This window comes from Botrytis cinerea, chromosome 5 (genome assembly GCF_000143535.2).
Source record: "Botrytis cinerea B05.10 chromosome 5, complete sequence".
NCBI classification, from domain to species: domain Eukaryota; kingdom Fungi; phylum Ascomycota; class Leotiomycetes; order Helotiales; family Sclerotiniaceae; genus Botrytis; species Botrytis cinerea.
The window spans coordinates 1,996,951-2,013,727 of NC_037314.1; the positions used below are offsets into that span (position 1 = coordinate 1,996,951).

The 16,777-nt window shown below is 45.5% G+C and overlaps 9 protein-coding genes across 9 annotated transcripts; 4 read left to right on the forward strand and 5 right to left on the reverse strand.

The window, feature by feature from the left end:
• Nucleotides 1-6: 6 nt before the first annotated feature.
• Bcspb4 lies at nt 7-2,071 on the reverse strand. Its single transcript, XM_001559608.2, has 2 exons — nt 1,842-2,071; nt 7-1,794 (listed from the first exon to the last, which is right to left on the reverse strand). Exons 1-2 carry the CDS (start codon nt 2,010-2,012, stop codon nt 85-87), a joined length of 1,881 nt encoding a protein of 626 aa, XP_001559658.1. The 5' UTR covers nt 2,013-2,071; the 3' UTR covers nt 7-84.
• A 307-nt stretch (nt 2,072-2,378) lies between these two features.
• Bcdgk1 lies at nt 2,379-4,176 on the forward strand. The gene has a single exon (XM_024693095.1). It carries the CDS (start codon nt 2,782-2,784, stop codon nt 3,964-3,966), a length of 1,185 nt encoding a protein of 394 aa, XP_024548880.1. The 5' UTR covers nt 2,379-2,781; the 3' UTR covers nt 3,967-4,176.
• A 1,277-nt stretch (nt 4,177-5,453) lies between these two features.
• On the forward strand, nt 5,454-7,512 carry BCIN_05g05760 (hypothetical protein). Its single transcript, XM_001559605.2, has 3 exons — nt 5,454-6,555; nt 6,614-6,766; nt 6,823-7,512. Exons 1-3 carry the CDS (start codon nt 6,218-6,220, stop codon nt 6,902-6,904), a joined length of 573 nt encoding a protein of 190 aa, XP_001559655.1. The 5' UTR covers nt 5,454-6,217; the 3' UTR covers nt 6,905-7,512.
• Nucleotides 7,513-7,538: 26 nt separating this feature from the next.
• BCIN_05g05770 (hypothetical protein) lies at nt 7,539-8,880 on the reverse strand. Its single transcript, XM_001559603.2, has one exon. The coding sequence runs from the start codon at nt 8,714-8,716 to the stop codon at nt 8,036-8,038; it is 681 nt and encodes a 226-aa protein (XP_001559653.1). The 5' UTR covers nt 8,717-8,880; the 3' UTR covers nt 7,539-8,035.
• A 43-nt stretch (nt 8,881-8,923) lies between these two features.
• On the reverse strand, nt 8,924-9,956 carry BCIN_05g05780 (hypothetical protein). The gene has a single exon (XM_001559602.2). It carries the CDS (start codon nt 9,909-9,911, stop codon nt 9,207-9,209), a length of 705 nt encoding a protein of 234 aa, XP_001559652.2. The 5' UTR covers nt 9,912-9,956; the 3' UTR covers nt 8,924-9,206.
• A 157-nt stretch (nt 9,957-10,113) lies between these two features.
• Bcnop58 lies at nt 10,114-12,369 on the reverse strand. The gene is made up of 3 exons (XM_001559601.2): nt 12,147-12,369; nt 10,778-12,070; nt 10,114-10,725 (listed from the first exon to the last, which is right to left on the reverse strand). Exons 1-3 carry the CDS (start codon nt 12,269-12,271, stop codon nt 10,437-10,439), a joined length of 1,707 nt encoding a protein of 568 aa, XP_001559651.1. The 5' UTR covers nt 12,272-12,369; the 3' UTR covers nt 10,114-10,436.
• A 124-nt stretch (nt 12,370-12,493) lies between these two features.
• On the forward strand, nt 12,494-13,953 carry Bcvma6. The gene is made up of 4 exons (XM_001559600.2): nt 12,494-12,608; nt 12,659-12,747; nt 12,798-13,690; nt 13,741-13,953. Exons 1-4 carry the CDS (start codon nt 12,577-12,579, stop codon nt 13,822-13,824), a joined length of 1,098 nt encoding a protein of 365 aa, XP_001559650.1. The 5' UTR covers nt 12,494-12,576; the 3' UTR covers nt 13,825-13,953.
• Nucleotides 13,954-13,973: 20 nt separating this feature from the next.
• Nucleotides 13,974-15,070, reverse strand: BCIN_05g05810 (hypothetical protein). The gene is made up of 2 exons (XM_024693096.1): nt 14,982-15,070; nt 13,974-14,926 (listed from the first exon to the last, which is right to left on the reverse strand). The coding sequence occupies exons 1-2, from the start codon at nt 15,025-15,027 to the stop codon at nt 14,013-14,015; spliced, it is 960 nt and encodes a 319-aa protein (XP_024548881.1). The 5' UTR covers nt 15,028-15,070; the 3' UTR covers nt 13,974-14,012.
• A 154-nt stretch (nt 15,071-15,224) lies between these two features.
• On the forward strand, nt 15,225-16,665 carry BCIN_05g05820 (hypothetical protein). The gene is made up of 3 exons (XM_001559598.2): nt 15,225-15,496; nt 15,569-16,085; nt 16,143-16,665. The coding sequence occupies exons 1-3, from the start codon at nt 15,327-15,329 to the stop codon at nt 16,344-16,346; spliced, it is 891 nt and encodes a 296-aa protein (XP_001559648.1). The 5' UTR covers nt 15,225-15,326; the 3' UTR covers nt 16,347-16,665.
• The last annotated feature ends 112 nt before the right edge of the window (nt 16,666-16,777 follow it).

Consider the following 16,777-nt stretch of genomic DNA (forward strand, 5'->3'; position numbering starts at 1 on the left):
GAAATTTGATAGCAACATTCAATTAAGTCCTAGACTTTGGAAGGGTATATCTTAGTAGTGATCTAGAATACAATAAGTTTACAGCTAATCAGCAAAACCCTCAAACTCAACATCAGCATCATCCTCGATCTTTCTCTTTTTCACCTGCTCTATCAAATCCTGTAATTCTTTCTCCTTTGCTTGCTCTTCTTTCTTTTCTTCGTCTGTCATCTTTTCCAGTCTTTCGATCTCTCTCTTTCTCTTCTTCTTTTCTCGCTTCAACTCTTTGAGATCTTGCTTCTCGTGTTTCTGACTCCAAGCTTCTCTTTGCTTCTTCTTTGCTATTTGCTCTTCAGTTGGTACATATGGCCCGGCATTCTTCGCTTCCTCCATCGCTACTCTTCTGGCTTTCTCTCTGATCTTATCTTTATATGCATACTCAGACATATCTAATTTGATGCCCAAGGTTTTGTCACCTTCCCACTTCTTTAGTTCAGGCATTTTTGGTAACCTTACAAGTGCCCAAGCATTGCCCAGGTCAGTCCAGTCAAGATCTGCAACTCTAAATATACTACTTGCTTGATGTTTTGAATACGCCTGAACCCAACTGACAAACGCACGTTGTCCTTTATCATAAAGAGCACGATCTGAGAGAACTTCTTTGCGCATCTTTGAAATGAGAATCTTAGCAGCCTCACCAGTCGTGCTGATTTCAGGCCGTTTCAGGGGTGTAATTGGGGTTTTACGGATCTCGAGAAACGGGATATAATCTTCCTCGCGTCCTGGTTGTAGGAAAATCACACTCAATCCTTTTCGCCCAGCTCGACCCGCTCTTCCGCATCTGTGAAGGAACACTTTCGGGTCTGACGGTGGATCGATTTGTACTACTAAGTCGACCTGAGGTATGTCGAGACCTCTTGCGGCAACATCTGTAGTGAGAAGTATCGTCGGGCTGACTGCTGCGACATATTTTGAGAAATTTCTTTGCCTTACGTTAGGTGGGTGCTTGCCATGTAAGGAAACTAAGCCAAATTGTTTAGGCAATACTGCCTCAAGTAAAGGTTGGAAGTAATCGACGGCAGCGCAAGTCGAAAGATAGATGATAGATTTCTGAGGAGTTGGTTCAAGCTGTGATAGTAAAGATAGCAACGCAGGAAACTTGTGGGTTGGTGGAGTCAGTAGGTAAGACATTTGAAGACTCGCAGGGGTCATCTTATCCCCCCCTCCAGCCCCTTTAACCTTCACAGCGATTTTCACTGGATTCCTCAGACCAACCCTAACTATCTCTCCTACTGCTTCACTGACACTGGCACTGAAAAGACCCGTCCTCCTCTGCTTTGGTAGGCGACCGAGAATCTTCTGTAAATCATCCTTGAAACCTAGATCCAATAACCTATCTGCTTCGTCCAAAACCAAAACCTCGAACGAAGATTGTGGGCAATGAACATGCGGAGATGAAAGCAGTTCTAGTAATCTACCGGGTGTCGAGATGAGAAGATTGGGACTATTCTTAAGAAATCTGCTGAGGTCTTGCGCCGGAGTAGTTGTGCCCCCAAGTAGAAGTTGTGGGATTACTCTCAAGGTAGATGAAGGCTTTCGTTTCTCGCCTTCCTCCAATGGTTGCAGTGCTTCCGCAGATGGCTCGTGAAATTTGAGTAAAGATGTGAGGACCGAATGGATTTGGGTCGCAAGCTCTCGAGTTGGGGAGACAATTATAGCTCCTACATGGTGTTTCTTAAGAGGTTCCTCCAATCGCAGCAACTTTTCCACAACAGGTATCAAAAAGGACAAAGTTTTCCCACTACCTGTAACAGCCTTAAAGTTATTAGTACGAGGTTTGCATGATGATATACTAGACCTACCTCAACAACGACATCTTTGTTCCCCATAAACAGGGGAATGGTAGATGCTTGTACTGGAGTCATTTTTTCGAACCCCATTGAAGAGATGGCATCTAATACCCATTCCGCCAATGAAGGCGTGAGAGCATCCCAAGCTCTTGGGTCTTTCTTTTTCTCGCCCTCAATCGCCATGGTTGTGCTGTAATGGTTGTGAAGCTTGCTGGTCTTTTCAACGTTTTTAGTTTTCCGTCGATGGAATTTTCTTATCTTATCGGAATCAGCATTTTTTTCCGGGTCCGACCACCCTTGCCGGCAATGCACCTTTCCCTCCATTCAAGGTTCAAACACTTTCTGCTCTCATACGTCAGACGGATGAATGCAAGAAATGCTACTTTGCCAATTTGTCCAAATATTGGCACAGTAGACAGAGACTGTGATATTGACAGGAAGACAGCGACGAGCGAGAGGAACATTGAAAAATGTAGTAGTATTACATTTTACATCAGTAGCTTCGTTTTCTTCCCTCGGGTTTCCAGCATCAATTTCACATGTAAAATTGGTCGTGGGCGCGTGCTTAGTCATGCTTTTCAGGAATACAGAGCAGTAATCTTCTACACAATTCTTCTGTGCCGCGTCCGGGTCGTCTTATCAGTCCGTGTCTCATTCATTCAATCTCCGTTGACACTTAAAAAAGAAACCATCATATAACATAACCCATGTGCCACGTCTTCACGCGGCGCAAAAAGTCATCATATCTTTCTTCAACAATGCAGCTCAGTCTGCACTTCCCGTGCCTTCTCACACAATAAATTCACTTGATATAACTCCCCACAACGACGTAGAACGCTCTTCACGGAAAGACAGACATCTAGTCTCTACCGTCTCGTTATTGCGAATATTTGCCTTTAGTCGACGGACACTCGCCGGTGTCATTCCAGTGCCTTGTTTGCCAAATTTTGCAATGTCGAGATCATTTTCAGATATCCCGGCCACTCCGCGTGTCATATCTCCGTCTCCAACCCCGTCGGAACTATCTCAAAATGGAGAGTATTTTGGACCTATGACCAGATCTGCGAGAAAGAGGCTGTCAGCGCAGACGCTCCCAATAGATGAAGGAATAGACGAGGGTGAAACAGACCCCGAGGACTCAGCTATTGAGTTGGATAGATCCAGGACAAGGAGCCGAAGTCCTCTGAAATCTCGAAAAGCAGCAACTTCCACAGTAAAGAATACGAAAAAGTCTTCCAAGCCTACAGATAATGTCCGTCCAGAAGAAACAAATGGTACAAATGGAAAGGCGTCAAATGGGCACCTGTCCCCCACCAGCGCAAGATCAGGCTGGAGCTGGAGAGACTTTAGCAGAAGCCCTAGTCCTTTGGGACTCATACCTATTCACAGACAATGGAGGTCGTTCGTACATCGCCACGAAATACCAAGAAAAGCGTTGCACGTTTCCATTGGATTCTTCACGATTTGGCTTTATATATCTGGTGTACAAACAAATGCTATTACACCTTACCTAATGGGTGCCCTTATACCCATAGCAACCGTTGATTATGTCCGACATAATTACCCGGCTTTTAACGGTTTATATGTGCGGTTACTTGGGGCTTTTATGCGGGAAACCGAGTACGATGGATGGAATGGTGTCATCTGGTATTTACTTGGCGCGTGGATCGTTCTTGGATTCTTTCCGAAAGATGTCGGTGTAATGGGAATACTTCTTTTGAGCTGGTGTGATACAGCGGCGAGTACTTTTGGGCGGGCCTATGGTAGATATACTCCACGGTTAAGACGTGGTAAATCACTTGCTGGGTCTCTCGCTGCATTCGGCGTTGGCGTGGTCACCGCAGCCGTGTTTTGGGGATGGTTAGCACCTAGAACCGGCCCCTTTCCCGATGATCTGGACTGGCCCTTTATGTTCTCGGGAGATTTGACCCTTCCTGCGGGAATCCGGGATCTTATTGGTTTGAATGAGGCTCAAAGCGTCATTTCTGGGGGGTTGGCTTTAGGTATAATGAGTGTTTGGACGGGTTTCACGGCGGCAGCTAGTGAGGTGGTAGACATATTTGGGTGGGATGACAACTTGACCATCCCGGTACTCAGTGGGATTGGCATGTGGGGATTTTTGAAGATATTTGGTTAGGAGGATAAAAGGCAATATAATCATAGGCACAGGAGGCGTTCCGGGTAGCTCAGCATAGCGAGCGTTCTAGAGATGAGATGGGGCGATGACGCATCTTCTAATGTGCATATATGGATTCACTTCACACCGAGTTTATGTCATGTAAGGAGGGAGTACAAAATAGATGTATTAGTAGGACAATCCGAAAATTCTAAATACCAAGCACAAGCATGCAGTGAGAGATGGGTGGCTAGTTTGACGAAAATTCCGGAATTGAAGCATGTGAGGACATGCTACTCATACCACCTCAAAGAATTGGTCGATATCATTCGCTGGCAGGATAAATGATCACAGCCCTGCCAGTTCAATCGTTCTCACCTTTGTACACTGCTGCCGCACCGTTTGGTTGTAGCTCAACACTAAAATGCACATGGAACATGATATATCTGCAGGCTAGGACCCAGCTACGGAACAACAAAATGTAATCCTTTTGGTAACACATAAAGTCACTTTGATGGCCTCATGAATAATATATCACTATCAATCCAATGGTCCTCGGACTAGTTGCAAACTTCAGCTGGTCAACTTGCACTAATGGAAGTGGTTTCTTAGTAATGGAAATCAACGTCTTTGATGCGTTTTGCCATCATGGCGTGCAGGAGTGTTGCTCACAATGCCAGGAAAGGAATCGAGATCTCTGGGACCAAAAGCAATCCTGTGATCATTTGTCCTGCACATATCGGTGGTTTCTCAAGAACCGAAAAGTAGGTGAAAGATCTCACAATGATTGGTTTCCTTAGATATGTAATCCGTTCAGAAATCTTCAATATCGGTGTCATTTCTATTCGCCTGCTTTCTCATTCCCGTCCCAATCCGACAAGGGGGGCGTGTTGGGAGGGCATTAAACGGTAGAATCTTCAAATTGACAACGCATACAGATGGGAACAAACGAAAGTAAGTCATACTCTCTGCAAGGAGGAGATTTTCGAAAAGCTAATTGTCCAATTGCCCAATTGTCCAATTCTCTTGCTAGAAAATCCCAAGATGTCCCAATTGGAAACACCATGCTTAGGTAGCTATGAGACCATCAAATGAGTTGTGCCACCTGTACCTACCTAGATACTGAGCACTACTAGCTACTCCAATATGTCACTTAACAATTGTATCATGTTAGGATCTGCTCTCCGGCCCTAAAGCCTAATATTCCTGCAATGAAGCCCAAATGAAAATCCATTGACCATTGAACGACGAGAAATCTTTCCGCCATGATTATCTTACTTTGCCTTACCAATACCTTGATACCTTACTTACCACCTTACATGATCACTTAGCCTTACTACCGATGTTCGTGTGGGAAATCCCAGAAATATCCCACATGGTATATGCATCCAATGCTGCTTTTATGCCGGGAACCTCAATTCACCTGATTCATCCTTTTACGCTAGCGTGAGCGCGCTTGCTCGTTTGTTCGTCAGTTTTCATGCCTTACTAAATCCTTTTACGGCATAGTTCGTTTCCTTGAAAATTATAGAGATTGAATTTGTCCTCCACCACCACTACCACTACCACAACCCTTCCATTGCTTCCTCTTTCCCACCAATCCAATCCCCTCGGCATATGCAATCGCAACATGGCCTATCTCTGATCGATGGCATTTTCCATTCTTGGACCAATCCACATCGACTGCGTAAGCCAGAATCTCCAAGGGTCACCCCATCGAGAATACTACTGCATGTCTGGAGGGGCTCGGGTCAAACGTGAGAGGATGGAAAGGGTGGATTGGAGGAGGCTGATGGTAATGGACTAGCAAGGAAAGGGGCAAGATAGCAAAAGATCAACCTATCTCGTCCTTCTTGACGCGGGGTCATTGATAAGTAGGTAAGGAAGTTCGGGGTCAAGACAATTTTCCTATTCCCCCTCCTCAATGCTAGTCCTCTCTAGGTGATTTGGGCCAACTGGCCGTGTATAAAAGGAAGCTTGAGGCCCTCCTCGAAAGAATCTCTTTCTTCTTCCTTTCAATCCATTCTCAAATCCAATCTCAACTCTACACCGCTTCATACAAACAACTTTACTTTGTCTAACAAACAAGACGTCTCATACTCATTGACCCTTACATTATTGTCTGTGCTTGACCATTGTATCATATCACCATCAAGATATTACAATTGCATCTTTCCTACAGCAATTCATATCGAAAAAAATTCATTCGTCTGAAGTTCTTTGTTGTCGTTTACAAAAATTTAACTTCACTCTAATTATACGCTATTACATCATGGCCTACCAAGCAAGCTACTACCAAACCACCTCCCTTCCCATTCCCGTTCCTACAAAATCTCAACAAGTTTCCTATTACACTCCGCAAAACACAACTTATGGTGTCTCGCCACCAGAAGCTCCAGAATCTGTCACTACAGGTTCAGGCATGACGCCTGCATATGGAAATTCCACTTACTCTGCTACCTCCAGTAGTTATGCTGGGAGCGCGAGTGGTGAATATGACAGCAACGCTTCCGCCAATGGTGTCGATTTGCAAGAATATATGCAAGATCGATTTTCTGGCGCATTTGATCCACTTCCTTTAGATCGCACTCTAGCAGTTCAAGCACAAACGTGAGAATCAAGTCCTAAACACTTACCTTCAATTTTCATCCACTGACATTCCCATCAGATCTGGTTTGTTGAACGCAAAGCATAGAGAAGTCATGGATTTGCAAGCATTGGCACAACAACGTCTCGCGAGAACTAGAGCGAGATTGCAAGAAGGTTATCAAGATGCTAAGGAGGTGAAGGCGAATTTAGAGTGGACTCAACATCGAATGGGGTGAGTCAATTTTTCTATTGTTATTCCACCAAATCTCATATCTAACAACATTCCAGAGCCATGAAAACCAAAGTCTCAAAACGACACCCCAAAGAATACGCACAAGCACGCGAGCGTTACCCATCTCCAGAATACTAAAAGCAAATTCTTCCAAATTGCTTATTTTCTACTTGTATCCGTCGCTTACAAAAAAAAGTCCCCTTTTTCTTTTCCTTGGTACTGTTCTGTTACCCGCAACCCATGAATTATTGTCTGCGCTGCTTTTATTTTCACGCGAAGCGGAACTCCAAGGCATTTTCTAACGAAGTAACGACGATTATGATTGGGTGGAGCGCTTGCTCCCAGTGCGGGGATGGAGCAGCGCTGGTTGAACATGCTCTTTAGTGCTTGCAGCTGGTAAAAGAGACGCCAGGGCTGCAGTAGTTCCCGTTTGTGCATGGTTCTGCGGGCCCCTGGGAACCAGGTTCTGCAGCTGTGGAGCTGTATATGGTGTGGTTGGAATGAGATGGTATGAAATGGTGTGAGACTGAGACCTTGGTATTCTGGTGGAGGGCTTGTTTGTAGAATGATTGGACTGTATTTTTCATGGGCGTGCGAGGTTGGTTTGAGTACATGCATGAGGGGTGGGTGGGATTTTTGTAAGGCAAAATGAAATGGCGTGGGTCTATCAGGTAATTTTGGGTGGCTACTGGAGTTAGAACTGGACTGGAGATGAACATGGAGTTGGCAAATACAAGGACTCTTCAAATATATGCGAATGCTTCCGTGTGAGTGGTTGATATGTGTAAACTGTGACCTGAATAGGTATAGGCAATAGAGTAGTCTGAGAGGGGTAGATATGGGTCCCTTTTGCCTCTGAGACATATCGTGCGTCTTCTTCCCGCCTGACACCCCACCTGCCCATTTGCATGTCCTTCTACGGACTAGGGGTTGAGAATCGACCCTAATTCAAATGTCCTTATCAAGCTAATGACATAATCAAGTCTCCTGCTAACCTCCCCGTTTCTCGACTAGGAGTTGGTAGGTACGCTCTGCCATCCTCCTGTTCTCAGTACTTCCTCTGTAATGCAAGGCTAACAAGACCTTTCCTTCCCTACGTTATACATCAACTCTCTTAGCGCAGAAGTCAAGGAGTCGGTAGGTGCCATGTAAATAGCTCACACGCCCGCTCATCTCATACACATTACCCCAAGCATGCCATCCACACACGCATTGGAATATGCTTTCATACCACATTCCCAAGATCAGTGCCAACAGCAAGACTTCTTTTTATGACAGAATCTCTTTTGCTCCAACGCCTCCATTAACGCCTCCATTCGCATCCCCATTCGCACCACCCCTCTCCTCCCCTCCAAACAACCCTCTTCTCCCTCCCCTCCAAACTCTCTCCAGCACCGCTCTCCCAGGTAACAACCTCTCGAAGACAACTACCAACTCTCCCTCTCCCTCCACAACAACCACTAACACATAGCGCACCTCGAAATTTGAAAACACCTCGTTAATGTAGATATCTTGAATCTTTTGACTGGGGATAAATCTCGTTTTCGTGGTACTCAGGTATGTTTTCGGGGAACTTGAGATTTGGAGACCGAGATGGCGGAGGATAAGTAGGGACTCCGAAGTGTGAGGGCGAAGGGTGAGGAAGAGGAGGAGAGCTATGGAAATAGAGATCAGGAGTAGAGGTGAGAGGAGAGTGCTGAGGGCTTGGAGGCGAAGGAGGATGGAGGGGGGGATGGTGAGTGAGGAGAGGATACTCGGGGGTGGGAGAAGAGTCAGGTAGTAGGTGTATAGGAGGAGGAGAATGGCGAGGGCGAGCACCACTCGGATGATGTGTGTAAGGATAAGGAGAATGCGAAGGGGGCGGGCGAGAGGTGGGCGGGTGCTGACGGTGTATTCGATTGTTGTTGGGGATGGGCGCCGGATATAGAGGGTGGGGGGACAGGTAAGCATGGTTAATGCATCGATTGATCTTTGGAGAATAGCTGAGAGGGTTTGGAGAGTAGAAGATTGAGAGTTACTCAATGCATATTGTGTGTTGTGATGGGAAATTGGTTTGGGAAGACGAGGCTTATCGATAAGGATTTTTTTTTTGGACCCAGACGAGGCTGAAAGTCAAAGATTGGATTTTGTAAAATTGTAGATGTAGAATTGATGGTTTGGTATGACTTAAATTTTCATTAGTGGCAGAGAGTAACATATATCAATGCTAATTTACCCTTCTCATTGTCTGTTTTTTTTTACGAATGCATACGTGGCGGATCTGCAAGCCATTCCGGTCCCCGTGAGCTTCTCCGAATTTGCCAGATCTAAAGTCTACCTACCTGGTAGGTACTTTGATACAAACGATGATTCCCCATCAGCAGAGTCAGACCTATAGACCAGCTCTGCATACTCAAAATCTATCAAATTGGCCGCAAATCATCCCCCCCCCATGTCCCGCTCACTCCCCAGTATCAATTTCTAGGTCAATTTGCACCCCATTACCCACCCCATAATCCTCCAGCGTCAGTTTGTCCTTGAACGGCCGCTCTCCCTGTCTCTTCAACATAATTTCATGCGGTTGTCTGCCAATCCTCGCCGCTACCTGCGCTTTAAAAAGTTTAATTGGATCACTTGCCAAGCACGGAATGGCAGCTTTCGTTCCTAACCGATCATTAACATGAACAATAATCATGGGTTCATTTGATGGCGCCGCCGAAGCAGTGACGGGTGTAGATATCGAAGCTGCAGGAGTTCTAACAGGAGCAGACATAGAATCTGTAGTCTGATTTTTGGATTTGGAGGAAGAGGCAGAAGAAGCTTTGTATTTCGAAAACGCAGATGCGCCGAATTTGCTGGCTATATCGAGTGTATCTTCCTCCTCTGGCTGCTCAATATCTTTTGATTTCTCTTCATCTTTCTTTTGCACCTTAGCAGTAGAAGAAGAACCAAACTTTCCAGCTATGTCTAAATCATCATCTGCAGCAGCTCTTGGAGGCGAAGGCCTTCTTCGTTCCGGTTCGCGCTCACGCTCGCGCTCACGTTCTCGAATAGGTGATCTCTTTCTATCTCTTCTGGGCGATCGCGATCGTTTGCGGTAAGTTTTATCGGTGTCGCGTTCAGGAGATCGGGAGCGAGCTCTTTTTTTAAGTTTGAGGCCTGCCATGTTGTTTATGAGATTATGAAAAGGAAGCTCTTGCAGCTAGCTTGCGATATTCTGGTATTTGTTCGGCTAATTATCGGTCCCTCTTCAACACCAGCCAATTTGTGAGATCAGGAAAAAATGACACAGCATTGTATCTTGTTTGAATTCTGTGACACCTTGGGATCATGACTACAACACTATTGTAATTATTGTACTTAAAGCTTATCTTATTTCTATGTAAAGTAGTAGTATGGTGGCATTTGTTTCTTCTGTAGATACTGGTAGACAAACAGGGAACACAAAACTATTTTCTTGGACCAGATGGTAGGTTAATTGCAGTGATTATTTTGAACAAAGCTTTTATTGAAAGTGCTGACTATTTTGTCAATGCAAAATATGTGTTATGCAAAAGCATCTAAGCCTAAAGACAATACCCTGACACTGCCGTCCCTACGCCAATTTATAAACAAGCAACCCTATACGCCCAGACTCATGATATCCGAAGCATTATGATACAGAACTGAAAGAAGAGTTACGTCCAATCAATCAATCCTTGCTCTTCTTCTTCTTCTTTTTCTCAGACTTTTCACCATCATCCTCTGACTTTCTCTTCTTGCTGCCGTTGACTTCTGGTGCATCACTCTTTTTCGCTTCCTTCTCAGCCTTTGCAGCCTTCTTAGCTTCCTTTGCGGCTTTCTTGGCGGCCTTCTCAGCTTTCTTTGCAGCCTTCTCGGCCTTTTTGGCTTCCTTATCTCCCTTCTTTGGTTTCTTCTCAGAAGCATCACTGTCATCAGAAGAATCGGAACCAGATTCCTCAGCGACTTCTTCAATGAGTCTAAAATAGTTAGCTTTGAACGTGATATGTGAGCATAAGCATTTTAACTTACTTCTTGTTCTTCTTCTCTCTAATAGGAACGGCGGCAGCTGGTTCATCTCCAGCAAGTCCATCTGCATCTGCGTTGTATTTGCGGGCTTCCTTAACTTCCCATTTACCAGGAGCTGAAGTTGCCTTGCCATTTGGTCCAACAGCAACACCTCGAGGAAGAAGGGGCTTTCCTTCAAGTCCTCGAAGGTGACGCTCAATCTTGGCACGTGAAGTGACACCCAATGCAGATCTCTCCTCATCATCAACATCGTCACCCTTGCCTTCACCTTGTGCACTCCAGTCTGACAAAGCATCGACGCGGAGACCAATGGCTGCCTTAGCAGCCAACATACGGGCGATCTTTCCCTTGTTCTTACCGGTAGCTTGACCAACCAATGAAGCATGGTAGATAAGACCGTACTTTGGTGTGTCATGTTTTGTCTTGAGAGCTCTGAATAGAGCCTTCTCAGCACCAAGAATTTGGATAGTACTGGCAGGGCTCTTTGCGAGGTTCATGAGAGATCCAGCGTGGGCGATCAATCGAGCACCAACCAAATCACCAACCAACTCAGTCAAGTTGGGGGCAATTGCTTGCATACGAGCAGACAAGTAGCTTGACAATTGTTGACGGTATTCGGTAAAGCCAACAACTTGCTCAGCCAAAAGCTTAATGTTATCCAAATCTTCTTGGGTGATTTCAGTACCCATACTAACTTCAGCAGCAGCTTTAATGGCAGTTTCGATTTCTTCTGGGAGAATATCTGCAAGGTCGGTGCTGGAAGTGTTGACGCGCATACCGACCTTCAGGATGACTCTAGCATAGGCCAAGTTGTCGTTAACAATCTTGCCCATTTCTGGGAAATGCCATCCGTACCATTCCTTGACTCTCATAGCGTATGTGTTTAGTTCCTTGTCCAGATCGTCCAACAACGAAATAGCTTGTACAATCATAGTATCAACCTTATCGGGAGAAAACTTCAGCTTGTGGCGCGACAAAGAATGCGACAGACCGAGTGACATGGTGGAGATGTGTTCGGGAAGGAGACCTGGGATCAAAGAGGGGAGGTGATCGCGGATTCCACGGAAAATGTCATTTGTTTTCGAGTCGGAAATTGGTGTCAGAGTCAAACCTGGAAGTTTGTTGATAGCTTGACCCAATTTAGGGTCGGCGACTGCCAAAGATGCCTTCTTCTCATCTTTCAAGGTATCGAGCAGTGATGCAAGCATAGGTGAAACCTTTCCCTCGACCAACGAAGCAACCTCCTCCAAAGCTGTCGCGGCACTATCGAACTTTTGGAACTGCTTGAGCTTCAATCTAATACGTGTAATTGAACATGTTAGAAGTCTGTATCTCAATTGGAAATGTGCGATGTTGGATCAATTGCACTCACAATCCATTGATACCCTCTGCGGTCTCAATTTCTGAAGCAACATCGTCCTTCTTCAAGAGCTTTTTGTCGGCCTTGAATAAGACCAATCCAGCCGCCGTCTCCGTAAGAATAAATAAAGGCGCCATTGTGAAGAAATAATCCAAGTCTCTTCGTTGTGATGTTGTTCAATGGGCGTCCAAAATTCTGAAGCTTGAGGTTTTTCGCAAGGAATAATTTTTTGTTCAAGCAAAAAATAGTGGCAGACGCTAATGAGAATCTCGAGCCAAACAGGGGTGCCCACCGTGGCTTAGTGGCCAGGTCAGGTGATAAGTAACCAACTTCAATGAACCCACTCGCAATCCATGCAAGTAGCTCTTGCGAAGGCAACTCAACTGGTCCAGACAAACCTCTAGCAACGACAATAGATCGCGCTCGCAGACAACGAAACATCATGGAAGGGCTATTTTTCAATGTTCAGAATGGGTAAGATTTCAGACTGCGACTTATAATATCAACAACTAATACTTTCGTAGCTATATCGAGGGTATCGTCAGAGGTTATCGCAACGGACTCTTGACTGGCCAGAACTATAATAATTTGATCCAATGCGAGACTATCGATGGTAAATAAGTTTCTTCTGTGTATCAGAGACATTTATTAACGAGGGGCTAGATCTTAAGCTTCAACTTGGGCCAGCGTATGGCGATTTCCTAGCATCACTTCCACCCAATCCTTCAACATCTACCCTTGCTGCCAAAACGACCGACAAACTCATCTCCGAATTTCGATACCTACGAGCAAACGCGGTTGGTTCACTTGCAAAGTTTATGGACTACCTGACGTATGGATACATGATCGATAATGTAGCCCTTTTGATTACCGGCACTCTCCATGAAAGAGATACCCGAGAACTACTTGAAAGATGCCACCCTCTTGGTTGGTTCGAGACTATGCCCGTCTTGTGTGTGGCTACAAACATAGAAGAGTTATACAACAGTGTTTTGATTGAAACCCCATTAGCGCCCTACTTCAAGGGAAGTTTGAGTCACCAAGATTTGGATGAGCTCAACATTGAGATTGTTCGCAATACGTTGTACAAAAATTACCTCGAGGACTTCTACAACTTTGTCAATACCGACCCAGAGATGGCCAACACTCCGACAGCCGAAGTCATGTCTGAGATGCTTGAATTCGAAGCCGACAGGAGAGCTATCAACATTACCCTCAACTCTTTTGGCACAGAGCTATCAAAGAAAGACCGCCAAAAGCTATACCCAAGCTTTGGGCGTCTTTCTCCATCAGGAACAATCTTACTTTCAAGAGCAGAGGATATAGAAGGTGTCAGACTTGCGGTGGAGGGAGTTAGTGATTACAAGGGTTATTTTGATGCCACTGGGTTGGGACAAAGCACCACCGGAGCGGGCAACATGAGTGGGGGAGCTGGTGGTAATGAAAAAAGTTTAGAAGATCTGTTTTACCAAAAGGAAATGGAAATCTCCAAGGGTGCATTCACAAGACAATTCACGTTTGCTATTGTCTATGCATGGGTTAAATTGAGGGAACAGGTATGTGTAATCTTCGTGCACTGCTAACGGATGGATACTGACATTCATAGGAAATCCGCAACATCACCTGGATCGCCGAGTGTATAGCACAAAACCAAAAAGAACGAATCGGCAACTACATCAGTGTATTTTAGTATGGGGGTAAATATGTTACTAATAGTCTTTTCTTTAAACCTAACAGTTGGCTGTTGGGTCTTTGTACTGTTCTAGTTGGCGAGCTGGCGTAGGGAGATTACGGATACTGATTTCAAAATTGCAAGACAAACTTTTATACCTTTCAGGATGTATCCTTTGGGCGTGGTGATATACATTTTGATATTATTTACAGACTGATCTCCCCTTTCCATGTACCCTCTGTCAAGCCCAAGGTTGCAACCAAATTCTCCCACCTATCACTTCCCCGCTCCTTTTTCCTTAAATAATTTAGCAGCTTCTGCCTCCTGTGGACCAACAAACGCAAATTTCTCTTGTTGACTTTATCCTTATTTCCCCGCTTTGATTCGAGTTGATTCGCCAAGACCCTGATTTTTGTAGTCAAAATCGCAATCTGAACCTCAGAACTGCCGGTGTCAGGCCCAGCTCTTGGTGTCTTCTCTGGCAAATCAGCGCCTTCAATAGCATCGCGCGTAGGTGCCCTGGGCCTCAATACTCCATCCGTCTGGTGGCGTCCGAATGTATTTATGCACCTTACGATATTCGCTCTGGTCTTATCCTTCGAACTTGCGTTTTCTAAGCTTACGATACGAGCCAATGCCGCGGCCGCATTCGCATGAGCCTCCTCGTGCTGCTTCTTTGCCTGCTCCTCTGCGTGCACATCTGCTAAATCCCGATTCTCGGCCAACAGAGGCTCTGTAAGGTAGTATGAGTGTTGAATGGCACCTTGAAGTTCAATTGGGGTCAAGAAGTGATTCAAAAGAACATTGTCGGCGTTCTTTATCTTCACGTCCTCTCCCGGCCCTTTGATTGTATTTGCGTCGAGTTTGACTGTGGATCCTCCAACGCTATCGAGAGATTCTAGGAATGGTGTCGACACTCCCCGTACTGGATCCCCCAACGATGATTCTCGCTCCTTCTTTAACACGGCCTGCCTTTCCAAATTCGACTGCTTTCTCTGCCTAGATTGAGCTAATGCGTAAGGGTCTTTATGCGCTCTTCGCTGAGCAAATGTAGCCGCATTGGCTGCAGTTGTAGTTGAGAAAGAGCATGTTGATGAACTTGAGATGGGGCGAAAACATACTATTGTTAAAATTAGATAAATTGACTCATGGGTTTCTCGGTATTTTGGTCTTACAAGAGGTTCCACTCAATCGCGAAATGATAGATATTCGAGGAGGCATTGTAAGTGTGTTTAATCGAATCAACTCATTATTCCACCAGCCCAGTACTTTGCTCCCCTCAAAGTCCCATCTGGATAAATTTCCGAGCTAATCCCAATACGGGTTGGCGGGGATTGATATTTGTCGCCTTATATTTATGGCATTAACTACAAGGGTCAGTTGTTAATCTTGATTAGGGTTTCGCATACTTTTATCTCGCACTATCGCAAAATTATTCTTCGTCCTCTGCAAATCGACAACTTTCGACAACCATCTTCCAAAGGTTTGACCAAATTCGACAACCACATCAAATCGCAAAGATGGCACCTTCTCAACTCCCCGCGATTTTCAATCCTACCTCCCAGGATATTGAGCAGCTTTTGGCCGCTCAATGCCATTTGGGAGCCAAGAACTTGCAAGTTCACATGGAGCCATACCTCTGGAAGACTCGCCCAGATGGAATCAATGTTATTAACATTGGCAAGACCTGGTATGTTTGAATAGGACAACTTTTGAATGCGCCAGTCAAGAAATTTTGGATCTAACGAGTATATTTTTACAGGGAGAAGATCGTCCTTGCTGCCCGTATCATCGCAGCCATCGACAACCCAGCTGATATCTGTGTTATCTCTGCTCGTCCTTACGGTCAACGTGCCGTCTTGAAGTTCGCCGCCCACACTGGTGCCGTTGCCATCGCTGGTCGTTTCACCCCTGGTAACTTCACCAATTACATCACCCGATCCTTCAAGGAACCCCGCCTCATCATTGTTACCGACCCACGTACCGATGCTCAAGCTATCAAGGAGGCTTCCTACGTTAACATCCCAGTTATCGCCCTTTGCGACACCGATTCCCCAACCGAGTTCGTCGATGTAGCTATCCCAACCAACAACAAGGGTCGTCACTCCATTGGTTTGGTTTGGTGGATGTTGGCCCGTGAGGTCCTCCGTCTCCGTGGTTCCATCGCTTCCCGTGAGGCTGAGTGGGATACCATGGTTGATTTGTACTTCTACCGTGACCCAGAAGCTGAGGAGAACAAGGAGGCCATTGAGGAGGCCAAGGCTCCAGGTGCTGATGAGGTATGTTATACATTCTCGATCGTTCTCGAAAGATCAATCACTAACCCAATTTCATAGGTCGGTGCCGCTGCTGTTGACCAAGGATTCGCAGGTGCTGGTGACTGGGAGGTCTCTGGTGCTACTGCTGGTGCATTCACTGCTGCTAGCAACACTGCTGCCGCTGGTGGAGCTTCATGGGATGCTGCTGAGCCATCTGACTGGGCTGCTGCACCAGCTGCCGCTGGACAAGAGTGGGCTGCTTCCGGTACCGAGCAATGGTAAATGTCACACTACCCAACAAAAAATAATTAAGATGTTTCCGCAATGAACTGTATTCCTTGGGGGTAAAATTTGAAAGCACTTATGAGGGAAAGATACTCGATTACCGTTCATGTGTCATGGTTTGAGAGGGAAAGCCCTGTGCGTTCAAAAGGAGTGGACTTGATCGTTATTCCGCTCTCAATGAAATGAGTCTCTGGTTGTGGCATGACAATCTCAGATTATCTTTGCAGAGGATTGATATTTTCGCTGTGATATGAAGCTTCGTCGTAATAAATGAAGCATGTCATAAAATCTAATCAAACGCATTGCAAAAAATACATCGATCTCAGACCATGGTCCAGTGTATTTGTGCATAATCCTCTTGCAGTTTCCTTTGTACTCCATGCCATTTCCTTTCACTCAATCTTGTAGTTTGCCCCAACTGCCACCAA